This window comes from Balaenoptera acutorostrata, chromosome 6 (assembly GCF_949987535.1).
Source record: "Balaenoptera acutorostrata chromosome 6, mBalAcu1.1, whole genome shotgun sequence".
Taxonomy (NCBI): Eukaryota; Metazoa; Chordata; class Mammalia; order Artiodactyla; family Balaenopteridae; genus Balaenoptera; species Balaenoptera acutorostrata.
Window position 1 is genome coordinate 41,074,661 of NC_080069.1, and position 15,751 is coordinate 41,090,411.

At 44.5% G+C, this 15,751-nt stretch overlaps 1 protein-coding gene across 9 annotated transcripts in view; it reads right to left on the minus strand.

Annotated features, from left to right (window-relative positions):
* The window catches only part of NTRK2 (neurotrophic receptor tyrosine kinase 2), a 372,551-nt gene that overhangs the window by 214,800 nt on the left and 142,000 nt on the right, over positions 1 to 15,751 (minus strand). For 2 of the 9 annotated variants that reach the window (XM_028165079.2, XM_057547999.1), the window contains one exon: positions 10,127 to 15,280. The exons of the other annotated variants lie outside the window; for them this stretch is intronic. In XM_028165079.2, the coding sequence (XP_028020880.1) occupies positions 15,243 to 15,280 (38 nt within the window). In that variant the 3' untranslated portion in view covers positions 10,127 to 15,242. Of the gene's footprint in view, positions 1 to 10,126; positions 15,281 to 15,751 lie in introns of those variants that run through there. 9 annotated transcript variants of the gene reach the window in all.

Sequence of the window (15,751 nt, forward strand, 5' to 3'; positions counted from 1 at the left end):
GAAAGAGGCATGGGACCAACCTTCTGTCAGATCTGCTAGGAGGAACCAACCCTGCCAACACCTCAACTTCAGACTTCTGGCCTCCACAATGATGACAGAATACATTTCTGTTTTTGGAAGCCACCGAGTGTGTGGTAATTTGTTACAGCATCCCTAGGAAACTAATACATTAAAATATTCCTGGTCCACGGAATGGAGAAGCTCCCCAGAAAACTGTGTCTGTACTGTTCATGGTGAGAATTAGGCTGCATTCAGGATCCTAAAAATTTACTGATCTTCTTTACTTCAGAATCTCCCTATTTCTGATCAAGCCTTTCAGCCTCAGGTCTTACACAGCTGTATCCAAAAACTAGCTCGAATCTCAACAAAAGTGAACTCAACTGAGAATTACATATACTTCCTTTGCTTCTTTGGAAGCACAGTGAGACCTCTGTCAAGAATCTCATGTGGGGGCTTCCCTGGTGGCGTAGTGGTTGAGAATCTGCCTGCTAATGCAGGGGACACGGGTTTGGGCCCTGGTCTGGGAAGATCCCACATGCCACGGAGCAACTAGGCCAGTGAGCCACAACTGCTGAGCCTGCGCATCTGGAGCCTGTGCTCCGCAACAAGAGAGGCCACGATAGTGAGAAGCCCGCGCACCGCGATGAAGAGTGGCCCCTGCTTGCCGCAACTGGAGAAAGCCCTAGCACAGAAACGAAGACCCAACATAGCAATCAATCAATCAATCAATAAAATAAATAAATCTTAAAAAAAAAAAAAGAATATCATGTGGTCCATGGCTTTGGAGAAATTCAGTATAAAGCAGCAAGAGAGGACCCAGGCTCTCCTCACCAGAGGATCAAATATGCAGCAATGCTACTATGGGAGGATAGGAAAGAAGGTGTGAATTCTGTGAGCCATTCTGGGGAAGCTTCTGGGAGAAAGGCAAGGATTGAGCTGGGTCTTGAAAAAGGACAAAAGTAAGGATAATCATCATGACGATGCTATTATCTACTGAGCACCTACAACATGTCACATGCTGTCTTACTGACCTGCCATAAGTTTCCCATGTAATTCTCCAAGTTACCCCACAAGCTCAACCTTTGCTCCCATCATATTCTTGAGGGGAAATCTGAGACTGAGAAGTGAGTGCCAAGTTCAAGGTCACCCAGTCAGTAAGTGGCAGGACTCTGACAGCTGAATGTACAGGTGGTGAGAGGAGGAGGGTCAAACCAGGTGGCGTGAGCATCTTGGGAAAGAGGAATAGAGGTGATAGATGGGGATGACATGGCTACAAAGACAGGCTAGATGGAAAATGCCCTTTTGAGGAGCTTGGACATGATCTGCTTAGCTTTGTGAGTGGCCAGAGGTATATGAGTGCAGGACCAACCAACGCAAATCTGTATTTTGGGAGGAAAATTGTGGACTCAGGGATAGAAGCAAGGGGACAAGAACACCCATTTGCTCCTCTCAAATATGAAGGGCCTGAGGGAAGGCAGGGGTAATGGGAGTGGAAAACACAGGGCAGGTCTGAAAGATTGGGGAGCAAGACCTGACTTGACTTCAGGACAGCCTTCAAGAGGTGAGGGCGAGGAAGCAGTCCTGGCTCACCTGGAGGTTTGGAAGGAGGAGTGAGCCATTAACCACAGCAGAGGACACAGGGCAAGGGCTGCATGGGCCACCATGGTGAATTCAGTTAAAAAAAAAAAATCTGATCTTTTTTGCCTCCAGGTCCCTCACACTCCAGAGATGTCTGGTTAGCAGGTGATGCTGTAGCTTCTACCTTTTTGCCTGCCTCCGATGGATTCCCTGCAAGGCGAACTGGTTGGAGTTTAGAGGGTATATCTTTAAATTAGACACATGAATAATTTTCAGCTCTCCAAAGGAAATAGGACACTCTAGGTTTGAATCAGGCAAGATGTGTCTTGTAAGCCCAGAGCTCAGCACTGGGGTACAGAGCACCCCAAACACTGTCCACATCTCAGATATGAACCACCAAACTCAGTGAAGAAAACTTGGAACTGGGAGCTCCAAGCTCCCAGCTCGCAGGAGCCCTCTCAGTTCTGACTAGGAAGTTGCTGGTTTACAGCCCTTTCCTAGTTTCTATCGACCTGCCCCCGCCTTCTCCAAAGAGCCATGCTGTCTTCCCTCCAGGCAACCCAAGAGGATGTCTAGAGTCTAGGGATGTCTAGACATCTAGGGATGTCTAGAGTCTAGAAGATGTCTAGAGTCAACCAGCTAGGAGTCTGGAGTCAACACACCAAGTAGTCAGGATCTAAGATAATCCAAACTCTGCACCCTGATCTCTTTCTGGAAAAAGTGTCAATAAGCCGGGGACTGGACGGGTGTCAGAAGATCAAGGTTCAAATTCTGGCTTGACCTGTGATTCTTCTTACCTATGGGCTTGGCAAGGTCACAGCTCTCGGTGGTGGGATGTGCTGGGGCCCCTGGGGCCCCCGCTCTTGTGCGCCCAGCCCGGGCAGCAGCCAGCGACTGCATCTCATTGCTGGAGGACTGCCCTTGAGCTACTGGAGCCCACTTTTGCCTGTTGGGACCCTCAGCCAATGATCTGTGGGTACACGAATACGAAAACCCAACTACCAAATCTCTGGGGGGCAACTTACACTCAGGGGTTCCCCCTCCACCAGGCTTTGTCTGAAACCATTCTCCTGTGAGGCCCCTGCCCTGTCCTGCCTTCCCCACTCCTCCCCCAGGCAGCCCTGGGACACGCCCTTCACCCGTCACTCCCAAGGGCATCCTCAGGGCAGAGTCAGCCTCCAGGAAGCTTGACCAAAAGACCAGTGTCTGCTCTAGGCCATTATGGAGGAACGTACCCTAAAGGCAGCACACTGAATATCCAGTACAAGGGTCACAAGAGGCAAAATCTGGCAAAAGGACGTGTTTTGTTTGGCTCGCGGAGACCGTAAAAAATGTGAAGGGCCTTGCCAACGTTTAAAAACTGGGAGATTTCACACAAAACCCCAGCTCTCCCCTTGCCTTGAAAAATCAGAAGATCTGGCTACCCTGAGCCTGTATTCCTGCACAGCAACATTGGCAGGGGCGGAGGGCAGCTGTGCCCATGCACGGGGCCAATCCCCGCTGGCCCACCTACTCATTCCCATGACCCTTCTGGTCTCCGGAGTCAGTGGAGTTGGCAACCTATGGTGTAGCCCCATGGAAAGCACTCAGTAAAGTCTGCTGAATCCGAATAAGGATTTTTCTTGAAAACGATTCAACTCGAGGCTGCCGGAGAGCAGGGGTGAAGAATTGTGTAAGAGGACGCCTCTCTCTTTTCCTCTCCAGCTCTTTCCTCATGCCTGGCAAGGTACTGATGTACACTTCCATAAACACTCTTCCGAAAGAAGCTGAATCGATGAGGAGAGCTGCCACAATAGGACATTTGTTTGACACGGAACACAAAATGAAATGAAATCGAATCACTGGTGGTTTGGGGAGATAGGCGAGAAAAACAAAAGCAGGTCTTAGTTTCAGATGTTGCTTCATGTTGCCATAAATAAAAGGATGGCTGCATTTTAAACATTTCAAAAATTTCAAAATGTTGACTTGCCCAGTCTGTGTACTTCTTTAAAAAAAAAACAAAACAATGATTATAGCTGAAGCCCTTTAAACCAGTGTAACTGGTAGTAGGTCATTTAAGGAGGTAACGGTTCCCTTGAACGCTGGAACCCAGTGGTCCAGCCAGGAGTGTTCAGGGCACTGTCAGATGGGCAGTATGATTTACAGGGGGGGGGGGAGCAGAAATTATCCAGTACATTGCTTAAGTGGAGGTCAGATAAGACTGCTCCTATTGTATGAGAGCACCCTGTGGACCCTCAACTTCAGGGAGCATGATTGATCAAGCCACACCCTGAAATCCATCTGTGCTCTGAAATCTACCCCCTCGTTTGCACAGGGTCCATGCCCCCATGGGCTGCTCCAGCACCAATGACTGAGTGTGGTCAGGAATTCTAAGGCAGACGCATCCCAGGAGACCAGGGACACCTCTGATGGCCCACTCTGGCTCCCAGAGTCCCAGCAGCCCCAAATCACCCAAATCTACCCCTAATAGCTCTGCCCACACTTCCTCAGATTGGATGGCAGTCTGGGATGCTTGACCCAGCCTTTCTTCTCTCCCCCCATCCCCCTGTGGCCATGCTTGCACTGTACTCTGATGCTCCGCTGTCTTTTCCAGCTCCTTCTCCATTTTCTCATGCAAGAGTTTCTCCTGATTAAAAATCCTTGCAGCTTTAATCCCCTCTTGGCGCCTGCTTCTCTAAGGACACATTCTGCATTTGAAAATTCCTCCTGCCTGTATTCCGAAAAATCCGTCAGCTCTACCTAATAATCAGAGGCTCCTGACTTCTGTGAGGTAACAGGAATCCAAAGAAGGAAGTACTTACAAGATGAGCTTAAGATGAGTGGGCTTCAAGGAACTGGGTATGGAGTCAAGAGGAAAAGAAAAACAAGGAGGAGGAGGGGGAGATGAAAGAAGGAGGAGGAGACAGCTTCTCAGTAGTTCCTCTGTTTTGACACTTATCTACTGAGAAAATGGGCAGGGAGATCCCCAGAAGATGAGTTCACACCTCTGGGAAAAAATTCCTGAGACTTTCCAGATTACCTGTCTTGCTCTAGAGTCCCAGCTGTTAAATTGCCATTTGGGGACGAGATGTACAGTCCTTTAGAAAATTGCTGGCCAAGAAGTCCTCCGTGGTCACAATAAAGACCACAAGGCTATTGTTCTCCACACCTCAGACCTCAACCTTTCCGACTGTCGTTTTGTGGAAAGGCAGAAAAAGGGAAGTTCACTGCCTGTGTGAAAATGCAAAATGTGCCTTTCAACCAAGAAAAGAAAGAACACAGTAAGACATACACACACGCTCACACACACACACACACACACACACTTATGATGTTAAGAGGGTTAATGTTAAAAGGAAGACTTCAGGCTGGTTACTTCATAATTCACAGCAAAATAGAAAAGGGAGACGAAATCAGCAGCATCGTTTATAAGCCCTGGAAAATGGAAGTCTCCAAGCTGTCATAAATAAGGATGGAAGCATTTGCCAAGTCAGAAATTTTGCCAAGTTTGAAATCCACTCAATCCTTCTATCTTGGAGCTCAGAATGGAACACCAACCTTTTGGGATTTGTAGTAACTTTTTCTCAGCAAAACTTTTTGCTATTTATAAGGAAGTAAAAGCAAAAAGCAAAAAATACAATATGGAAAGTCTTTCTTTAAAGGAGCATTAACGCCAAGTGAGCATTAATGGGGAGGGGATAATGGTATAAATGGCATATGTACTGGGATTAACTTCCCATTTATTCAAACAAGGCTTAACATATGCAATATTCCTATTCCACAAGTGTATGTGTGTATATGTATATGTGTGTGTATATGTGTGTGTGTGTGAATTGAGTCTTTCCTTGCTGGTGCCTCTCTCTTGCTCTCTATCTCTCTCTCTCTCATTCAGACACACACACCATCCCACTTCAACGAACCTATTCCACCCAACCAATTGTAAATTTAAAATTTAAATTTTTAAAACTTTAACTTTTATTGTGAAAATTAAAGAAAGGATAAAGCATATTTGTGTGTGTTTGTGTTGGGTGGAAAGGGAACCAGAGGAAAAGTAGAGGGGAAAAATAATAAAAGGAAAAGAAAAGAAAAGAGAAAATAGGTACCAAGGTACCAAGGCCTGGGATAGCTTTCACCAGTTTACACTGGGTCAAAAAGAATTAGAGCCACCAAGGTGAAGACCAGAGGTCTGATGACCATCTCGGAGCAGGCAGCCGAGGCTCCCTCAAGAGACAAAAAAAGCACTGTCCTTAGAGAGTCAGGGCCAAAAGTATGGATTTCCTAGGTAGAGAGATCTTATTTGTGTGACCTTGCACAAGTTACTTAACTTTCCAAGCCTTTTTTTCCTCACGTGTAAAGTATGCATGATAACAGTGTCAACATTACAGACACTGTAACTGTATAACCATAGCCCGGGAGGTCAAAGATGGTGTCTGTTTTGATAACTGTGGTAATCCCCGCAATACCTGGCTCATGTCTGACCTATAATTGACGATTAATACTTATTGAATTTTGAATAGACTTGATCTAAGATAAAACAAGATAATGTATTGAAGAATTTAGTATACTTGTGTCTCAGTTGGAGCCGTGTCAAGGAAAAAGAATTCACGGGATGATGTAGAGACATACGGGCAGGTTAAAGGGACACGCAAGAGGCGGTGAGGCATGGAGATTGACCATAGTGGGAAGCTTTTCCCACCTCTAGGGTTGAAGGGACAGAGGAGCTCATCGGCATTCAACTCAACAGTGTTTAGAGCAGGAGGGCCATGGAGAGGTAGCTGGCCTCCCCCAAATCCAGGTGCCTGGGTAAATGCAGAGAGAAAACTTTGTCCAGGGAGTAATCTCTGAAAAGCCTGAAGCACCCTAATAGACTGTCTTAGTTCATGTTAAAAACCTAGAACTCCCCCAAAAGGCCAAACAGTGCTGGCGCCTCTGTACTTCCCACCCGGCTCAAGGGTCTTTAGTGAAATTGCATGAACTTATCTGAAGCTGAATGCCAATTCTTAAAGCAATCTAATCTACAGTTTCATTTAGCGATTCAGCAAGACTAATTACTGTATGATGAGAATTAGTTGAAAGTGATGGAAGGGTGGCAAATCAACACAAAAGAGGCTTTGCCTTTCCTCCTTGAGAACACAATAAAATTTTTAAAAGAAGAGAGAGAGAGAGAACTGTCTGTTCATTAGTTTATGGCTGAGCAGAAATTTTAATTCAGTAAACACAGGCGCCGGGGTCTTGTGGTATGTGAGATGTGACTTGACCAAATGACTGGAAAATTAGCATGTGCCCTTGGCAGTCTCTCTCAGTCACTGGCTGCAGACGAGACATTAGGGGACAGGAGCGACGACGTGACCGCACTGCTCAGATGCTGCTCTGTCTCGTTGTGTTTCCTAGGCAAGGAGCCACTCAGGCATCTCCCAACACCTTGTTCCAAAGTGCAGATCCTCTCCAAGGAGGTGGCAGGATGTGTCCTCAAGCGAAGCTTCCCACCACGTCCCAGACCCGCACCCTCCCCAATGTGGTTTCCCTGCCATCACATACCCTCACCGGAGAGCAGTGATTGCTCCATTTGAACGAGAAGTACTCCAGCTCAAGAGAGAAGAGAAAATTCGCTTTACAACCATGAAAACCAACAAATCCTTCTTCAGGTACAATGGACAAAGCAAACATGCTCTGGGTTTTCATTAGCTAATTACAAACAAATACATACTGGATGCAACTTCTCTGTTTCATAAGGTAAAATTTAGAAAGCACGTGCCAAGTTCACTATGGTGCCACTTACTGGCAAGTCAAGATTGGCAAGGGCTTTGTGAGAGGCACGAATTACTGGGGGTAATGGAGAGGTGTTTACTGGGATAGAAGAGTCTCTCCAGTGACTTCAATTAGCCTTACAATCCTGCATCTTTTTTTTAATATAAATTTATTTATTAATTAATTTATTTTTGGCTGCGTTGGGTCTTCGTTGCTGCGTGCGGGTTTTCTCTAGTTGCGGCAAGCGGGGGCTACTTTTTGTGGCAGTGCGTGGGCTTCTCATTGCGGTGGGTTCTCTTGTTGTGGAGCACGGGCTCTAGGCGCACGGGCTTCAGTAGTTGTGGCAGGTGGGCTCAGTAGTTGTGGTTCGCGGGCTCTAGAGCACAGGCTCAGTAGTTGTGGTGCACGGGCTTAGTTGCTCCACAGCCTGTGGGATCTTCCCAGACCAGGGCTCAAACCCATGTCCCCTGCATTGGCAGGCAGATTCTTAACCAACTGCACCACCAGGGAAGCCCCAATCCTGCATCTTGACAACAATAATCTCTGCTCAACTGCTAGTGCTGGTAGGAGTGACCACTGGGCATTTGCATGTTCCTGAGGGTTCCCTAGCCACCTCGCTGGCCTCACCCCAGTCCTGGCCCTGCTCAAAGGTCCAGCCCATGCCCACTAGCTGTTTCAAGCACCAGCTCTCAGAGCCAGCCTACCTGAATTCAAATCCTGGTGTTACCACTTGTTAGCTAGGTAACCTGGGGCAAGCCCCTCAGTCATTCTGTTCCTCAGTTTCCTAACCTTTCAAATAGGAGCAATATTAGCTTCGGCCTCATAGGGTTATTGAGAGAACCAGAAAGCACTTAAAACAGGGCTTGGCACACAGTTGGAAATCAACACCTATTAACTATGGCTACCTTTTAGATCCTATGGTAAATATTGCTTTAAAATGTGTTAGAAAAGGTGGTAACAACAGTAAAAGTACCTTAAATTAAGTGCTGGTAAAAACTTCAGCGCCACTTACTTAAAATGATTTAACAAGAAAAAAGCCCAAATTACCAAATGTTTCCTAAATAAATGAAATTTTATTATTTCAAACGTGACCAATCATGTGTTGCCTGCTAGAGCTATCACGAAAAACTATCTCAGAAAGCAGAAAAGTTATTTGTAACCCACTGCCTGTAAATACTTGTTTCTAAGGGAACTTGAAGCAAGTCTTTCCTTTCAAACAATCTCTCAGCCAATTCGTTTGTTATTTTTATTCTTAGGCAAAGATTTTCAAGTGGATTATTCAAAAGTCAGTTAATGGAGACCCCCATCCAAATGATTAAAAATTCTGAATTAACGAAGTGAGAACAAAAGAGGAAGACCAGATTTGGGATACGACCTTCAGTGCTTTTCTTCCAGAATCCTCAAACTACAAAGCATCATTCGAACTCACTGAATAATCATAATATAGGTCCGAACAGACCATGTCCTCTTATTTTATCCAAATCAAATCTGATTATCATCAATGTGCAAGAATCACCTGGAGGGAATCTAGGAACAGAATTAGGATAACTCCTGAGAAAGTTCCAAAGTGGTCTTCACTGCTTGGATCACATGCAGAATGACCCAGGGAGGGAAGTTCCCCTTCATTTAGATTCCGTTATTTGTACCCACGCAATCGCCGTATGACCAATACATGCAAATGAGTCTGTGATTCCAGGGCATTTACGGAGGCACACCCAAGCGCAGTGCAAACCCACGTCCTTCCAAGTATTTTTATTAGTGATACCGAGTGCCCCCCGCCGCGTGCACTGTCTCATTCAACTCTCATAGGAGCCCAGTGCGGAGGCACTACTACTATCAGCATCATCTGAGGAATGGAGTCATGAAATAGCTTTCCCAAGGTCATTCAGTTTGTGAGCAAAGCTGGGATTCAAACCTCCATAGTCTGTGTCCAATGCCTACCACCTCAAATTACCATACAACTTTCCAATGTCCAACAAAACCTGTTCTCAGCTCAGCAAATTTAAAAGGGCCTTTAGAAAAAGCACAAGTCACCAGCACTAAACCAGGCTCTTTGAAGAGAGTCAGCATACTTGGCTCAGTAAAACATCAGGTCACGTTTTTCTAATCCCTAAGTCTTCGATTTGGAGCAAAAACCTTTGCAAGGTTACGGGAACGTGAAAGCAGTCTCAAATGAATCTGAGCTAGGAACCTTGCTTTTAGCTCCTATCCAAAAAGGGGAAAATGAGGAAGAGACAGTGTGGCCAGGCAGGAAATGGAGACCAAAGGGGTGCGAAGTACAGGCACCAGGTTAACAGTCAAGGTTCAGGATGGTACCTTATCTTCATGCCCACTTGTCTTCCTCTCTCACCCCCTCCCATGAAGCACAGGTCATCATGTTCATTTGACCACAAAGTTACTTAGAATGGAGGGGCAGAGCACCAAGTATACCTCCTTCAGGAACCCAAGTCATTCCAAGTTTTGAAAATAGCAAAGAATTTCTCACTGGATATAAGTTTTATTTTTTTAATTCCCTTAAACTTTTCTGTTGTTTTTTAGGATTGCCTTTTAGCCAATGAAAATAGATCTGATGCAGGAATCAGTAAACCATAAATGTATAACTCACATTGATGAAAATCTTAAAAGCCGTATTTTTAGAAGAGACTTATTCCAGAATCTACAGTGGGTTTGGGACTCCCCCCAAACTCCCAGTGACATTTCTCACACTTTCTTCTAACACCTTTAGTCTTGGAGACCACTAACGACACACGGGGTGATGGTATGTATTTGAAGAAGGGCGGAAACATACAAGTCCCTACAGAGAATGCAAGACACATGGAGATAAATTATAAAATTTTATTGGTTTGTTAAAAAAAAATGAATGAATTCAGCAAGTACATTTATGGTCTATCCACATTGTTAAAACAGCACTTAAAAATAAAATAAAAATGATTATCCATTATTTACAGGAAACATGAAAAAAATGACTTTAAGACCTGGAACATTATGGGGAGAAAAACAGGACATGAGAATGATTCACAAGCTGCCTATATGGATTACAGCAAATGGATCTGAACACGAAATGAGGATTTGTCTTTCTCTGGAGTCTCTTGCTATTTTTTTCCTTTTTGTCTTTTCAGCTTCATTGAGGTATAATCAACAAAGAAAATTGTAAGATATTGAAAGTGTACAGTGTGATGATTTGACATATGTATACATTGTGAATAGAATCTCTTGCTATTTTATATTTGTTTATAGAAGCTCCATTCATAACTAGACTGTCTTAAAATAAAGGTGGTGAAAATCTCTGTTCTTTTCTTTGCCTTTCACACACTTATTTTTCTGTGAAAACTAAGACTCCTGACATAGCCAATGTCAACCCATCTTGGGTGCTCACTAATGACCAGCCCAAGGCTCCAAGCCACATTAGCCTGAATTAAACTCAGGGTGATTTCTCTGTAAAAATCAGATGGCTGGGAGGTCCCTTTGTTCCTGAAGACCAAAACAAGGAAATGGGCTAACTTGAGATGAAAACTGCCTTCTGTAACAACCGTTTTCATGTCACTTTCTGGATTAGGAACTCTGTTAACTTAATTCAGCCTGGCAGCACCCTGCAGAAAATTACATCCTTGCCCTGTCCAGCAGGGTCCTTAACCTTCCCAGGTGCGCTTGAATAAACCTGACATGGTTTGCAGGTGCTGTAGGTGTGTGAACACAACAGAACGCATTTAATAGAATGTCTACTTCTGTCCTAGTTTCCTGGGAGTCCAGTCTGCTGAGTGGCAGAACCCCGAGGGGTCCGCCGACCTTGACCACACAGGAGTGGCACAGCCCACGTGGCTGCATGCAGCAACCCTGGGAAGACCCTGGATTTTATGGAATCTGTCTGTTACCTAGAGTCTGGACAAAAGAAGATGAAATGAGCTCCTATTGTAGTGGGAGGAAATTAGATGAAGACAAAGGGAGGAGTTCTAGACAGAAAACAATAGAGCAGGTGAAAGTGGAAATCATCCACTCTCGGGTGGAGGGAGAGAAGAGTTAATATCGGTCCCGGTTACTGCTTTGATTCCATTTTGCAATGGAAAAAAAAAATGGTGTGTGCAAAGCAACCAATAAAGCAAATAAAAATAAACTCTCAGTTTGTCATGGAGTCAATTTAGAGTGTTAGAGAGAGAGAAAAGAGCCAAGGTTTTTAAGACAATCAAGAAAAAAAAAAGAGGAGAGGAAAAGCAGGAGCGCCTCCATCATGCTGGCCCTCACTCCTGGCAGTGACCTGAATTCCTGCCTGTACTCCTTGAGCTGTTTACTCCTCCAACTGCTGAATCCTGATGGCCTCTGCTCTGTCTGAGGGGGAGCTGCAAGCCTCAACCACTCTGGGTGTGATTCAGGATTACCTGAAGGACTTGGAGCTAAAAGCAAAGCTCTGGGTTCTGCATTGCGGGCTTGGAGCTGGGATTGTTCACGTCTCATCTCTGCTCCCTACTCTTGGAAAGAGGACTCCGCGGGTCAAAAAGAAACCAGTCCCTGCTGCAGACCAGGAGGGAAAATCCTTGAATCTGACTGTCTCTAAAGTTTGTGGGGATTCACTTCGCCTGTTGAGAGATGGACCTCCTTTGGCCTCAGACTGATGTATCAAATGATGACAGTGGGAGTTTCTTCATCTTTCTCAGCTGCCTCGGAGGGTCTCAGTGGGACCCGATTCAAGATACAGGACCTGAACCACGCCTCTTGAAGAAGACACACCTGTTTTTCTTCTACCAACGGCCCTATCGGTATGTTAAGGACACCCATGAAATGGGGCCATGTGCTTTCCCATCTGAACCTGGCTGCACCTGAGAGGGCCGAGCGACATGAACACTGGTGAAAAGAAAGTCGTGTCAGACAAAACAGGAAGTAGGACTCACTAGGTGCCTCTGGCCACGTGGAACTGGGGCCCACTGAGGGATTGGGGGAAAGCATTGCTACAAGAGAGTTCCAGGCAGGGTGAGAGAGCCAAGGTCCCAGCTAGCGAAGCTATAAGACAGCCCCAAATTAAGTGACATGCTGCAGATCCCTGGGTTGCTAAACTCAAGGGTACTAAAGCGCTCGATGGTGGTGCCAGGAAGTGCTTTAGCAAAGACAAGACAGCGGGATACGGTAAGAGAACAATGATCTTGCTTTAAGACCAAAGTAACAAACTGGCAGCCCGCAGACATGTTTTGTTGGCCTACATAATGTTTTAAAAATAACTGAGCCAACTTTTTAAAACTAGGGACATTTCAGATAAAATGTCCAGGTTTCAAGTTTCTCTTAAAGAATCAGAAAGTTTGGAAATTTGGGCCTATCCCTGGGAGGCACGAGTTGGCTGGGTCTAGGTGACAGCTGCGCCACTGGAGCGGGGGGTGTTCACTTATCCGGCCCACGTTGTTCAGTTAGGGTACCTGCCTGGCACTGAAATGCCACAGCCTTGTTGGAGGGTGACAGACTTGATTTCAGCAAAACTGCCGCCTTTCCTTCTCTAATGCTGAACAAATGCACGAGACGTGCCTTTAGGAAGCTCGAAAAAGATTCCTTATAGGGGACATCAAAAGCAAAGGATGACAGAGGTGGTCTGGAGTATAGAAATGAGAAGCTGGGTTACTGATTGAGGTCTTCAGGGATTAAAAAAAAAAATGAAAAGAACACAAGACCATACGAAACCATTTTCTAATAGCCTGATGGCTTCATCGTTCCCTAGGAGATGTCAACTGCTCTTTGATAGATTCAATTGCCTTATCTGTCCACTTTTCTCCATTTTAAAACAAAAATCTAGCTTGCAATTCTTTTAGCTGTTGAGGGCAAATATTCTTTTTTTTTTTTTTTTTTTTTTTAGGGTCTGGGATACTTCTAAAATAGTCCTTAAACAGTTCATTGCCTTTTTTATAGCTCCATGGAATAACATAAAAGCTTTAAAAAAAATTGTACCAAATGGCCGATATTTAAGAACCCTTGCCGTCCTGACAGCCTCTGCTTGGCTCTCAGTTTGAATTTCATTTTTCTTTCAGGGGGCAGGATTTCTACAATTAGCTGGCCTTTTTGTAAATCAACACTTTTGGGAAAGATCAAAATCTAAGTAGTGACAGGAACAGTCATTCAACAGTGAGCAAGAAAATGGGAATTCAGAGAATATTCAGACCTCCCCATACGCAGGGTCACCTGCCCTCACATTCAAATATCTTTTTGGAAAGACAGCTTCTGAGAACAGCAGCCTGTTTATGCTTTGGAGAAACCGCCCTTCTTTCAGGAGTGGGTATAGAATAGCCAAGTCAAATGCTGTAATCCATAGGACTCCGTGAAATGTCTGCATCAAGCAATAACATACTTAGCGGCTAATGTAAAAGATACAGTATAAAATATTCATCACGCATAACCTTTTTATATCAAGCGGTGCCTAAATGGATCCTGGTTTATTGAGATTAATGCCTTGGTTACACAGGATTCAAAACAATGTTTCCGAACATGTTGGACTAGTTAAAAAACTATAAAACCTTAAAGCTGAACTGCAAAACTTGAGTAACCATCTCCCCTCCAAAAAAGGCTTTTTAAAAACGTCAGTAAGTTTCCAGTTCAGCTGTGGCATCTATATGCAGACGTTAACAGTCAGAGCCAATTGTGTTTTCAAACAAAATGCTCCAGGCCTGGCTCTGAAGTTCCCCTGACAAGAAAGGTGTGAAGCGGGGCAGCGGCAGCCAAACCTCACTTCAGGACAGGGATCCTGCCTGCTACACACTAAGCAAAGCATACAAAGGCCACCGTGAAGGCCAAGTGCGTGAGACAGGTGTCCACATAAGACTAAGTCAGAGATGCAGGATTCTGTAGCTCTAAGGCTGCCCTTGCAGCATTGAAGCTGGACATTATAAAGCACATATTCATTAGCGACCTGCCACCTCTGTGCTGCTGGGGTCAGGAAGAGCCGTCCAGCCCAGGAAAACCCAGCAGAGTGTAGTACGTTGTAGGGGGACTAGGCTTCTTAGAATAGAGTCTCCTGCTCACAGCAGGCCAGCCATTCTGCTCGCAGGCCTTTTCAGAGTAGAAAAGCTGCACTTCTGTCATGGGAACAGCATGAGACGCTGCGGCCTTCTTACTCGGCAAACTTCTAAAAAGCAGGTGGATCACAGAGGTCAAATAAAAGGACATATGCACCATATGCATATATTTCACTCTTTTTTCTGGAACTGACTATGACTAACTGAAATCCACAGCCCCTGACCAAATAGCTTTTTCTTTTCTTTTTTTTTTTTTTTTTTTTTTGCCTGATGATAAACTTTAAGGAAATCATTACTGTTGACTGCATGGCTCTGGACCTTCATGGCCAGTGAAGAGGAAAGAACCTCTCGGGACATCCCCAAGTCCCCACAGCGATGGTGGATATGCCCTTAACTCTTTTAGTCACTGCCTTCTAGGTGGAAAAGTGAAACTTTTTGAATTCAGTACTGATTAAACAACAGCAGAAAACAATGCTAAAATTCGTGTTAAATGGAGATTAGACTGTTTAGTGTGTACTTACACCTGTCCCTAAATTTAGATTTTTTTAAACTTTGCAGTTCACCTTTAATAAACAGAAACATTGAAAATCAATACATTTCCAGTATGGTCAAACAGCACACCTTTCCAAAGAGAAGCACAATCCAATGGCATTTCATTTCCATTTTGTATTTGAACGATTGTGAGAACAAAAGAGAAGCATTAATTTAAGATGTTTTCTTGACTTTCTTAGCTGCCTGTGAGCTGTCTCTGCATTGGTGTCCCCCATTCACAGCTCACAGCACCTGCAGGCTTCGTGCAGTATCTCCTGCAAACACCACCCACATCTACCAGAAAACCCCAGATCAGTGGCACTTCCCGGGAGAAGCCAATGCCAGCCCCAAGAGTCCAGCTTACAAGGCAGCACCAACCAACAAGCACCACAGCCCCCTTCTCTGTCTTTTCCTTTATTTCAGCTACCCATCCAGTGGGATCTTATGAAACAAAACAAAACCTAAAAGAAACACAAAATAAAACATAAGTCATGCTCAAAAGAAAAACCAATGGAAATTAACATGCAAGTACGGTCACTATTAAAAGAACATAATAAATAAAAATCAAAATTAAGACACAACATGGAATATGCTTGAAAACGTAAATACAATATAATTACAAAACAGAAATCAGGAGAAAATGGGAGTCTCATTACCGAGCAACTTAGTTTTAAACTTACAACCGATTTTACGGGACACATGAAACACAGGGAAGAAATGCAAAGGATTTCTGCACACGGTTCCAACCACAACTGTAGCAGATGTTAACATCTTAATTTAAGGGGGAGAAATCTGTGCACAACATAAGATGACTCCTGAATAATTTTTATATATAGGGAAAAGAATAAAATTCAACAACAAATATCTACCCAAATTCTCATTTTCTTTTCCCGCCTATAAAACCAAGTTATTTCTAAAATAACTGATTAATT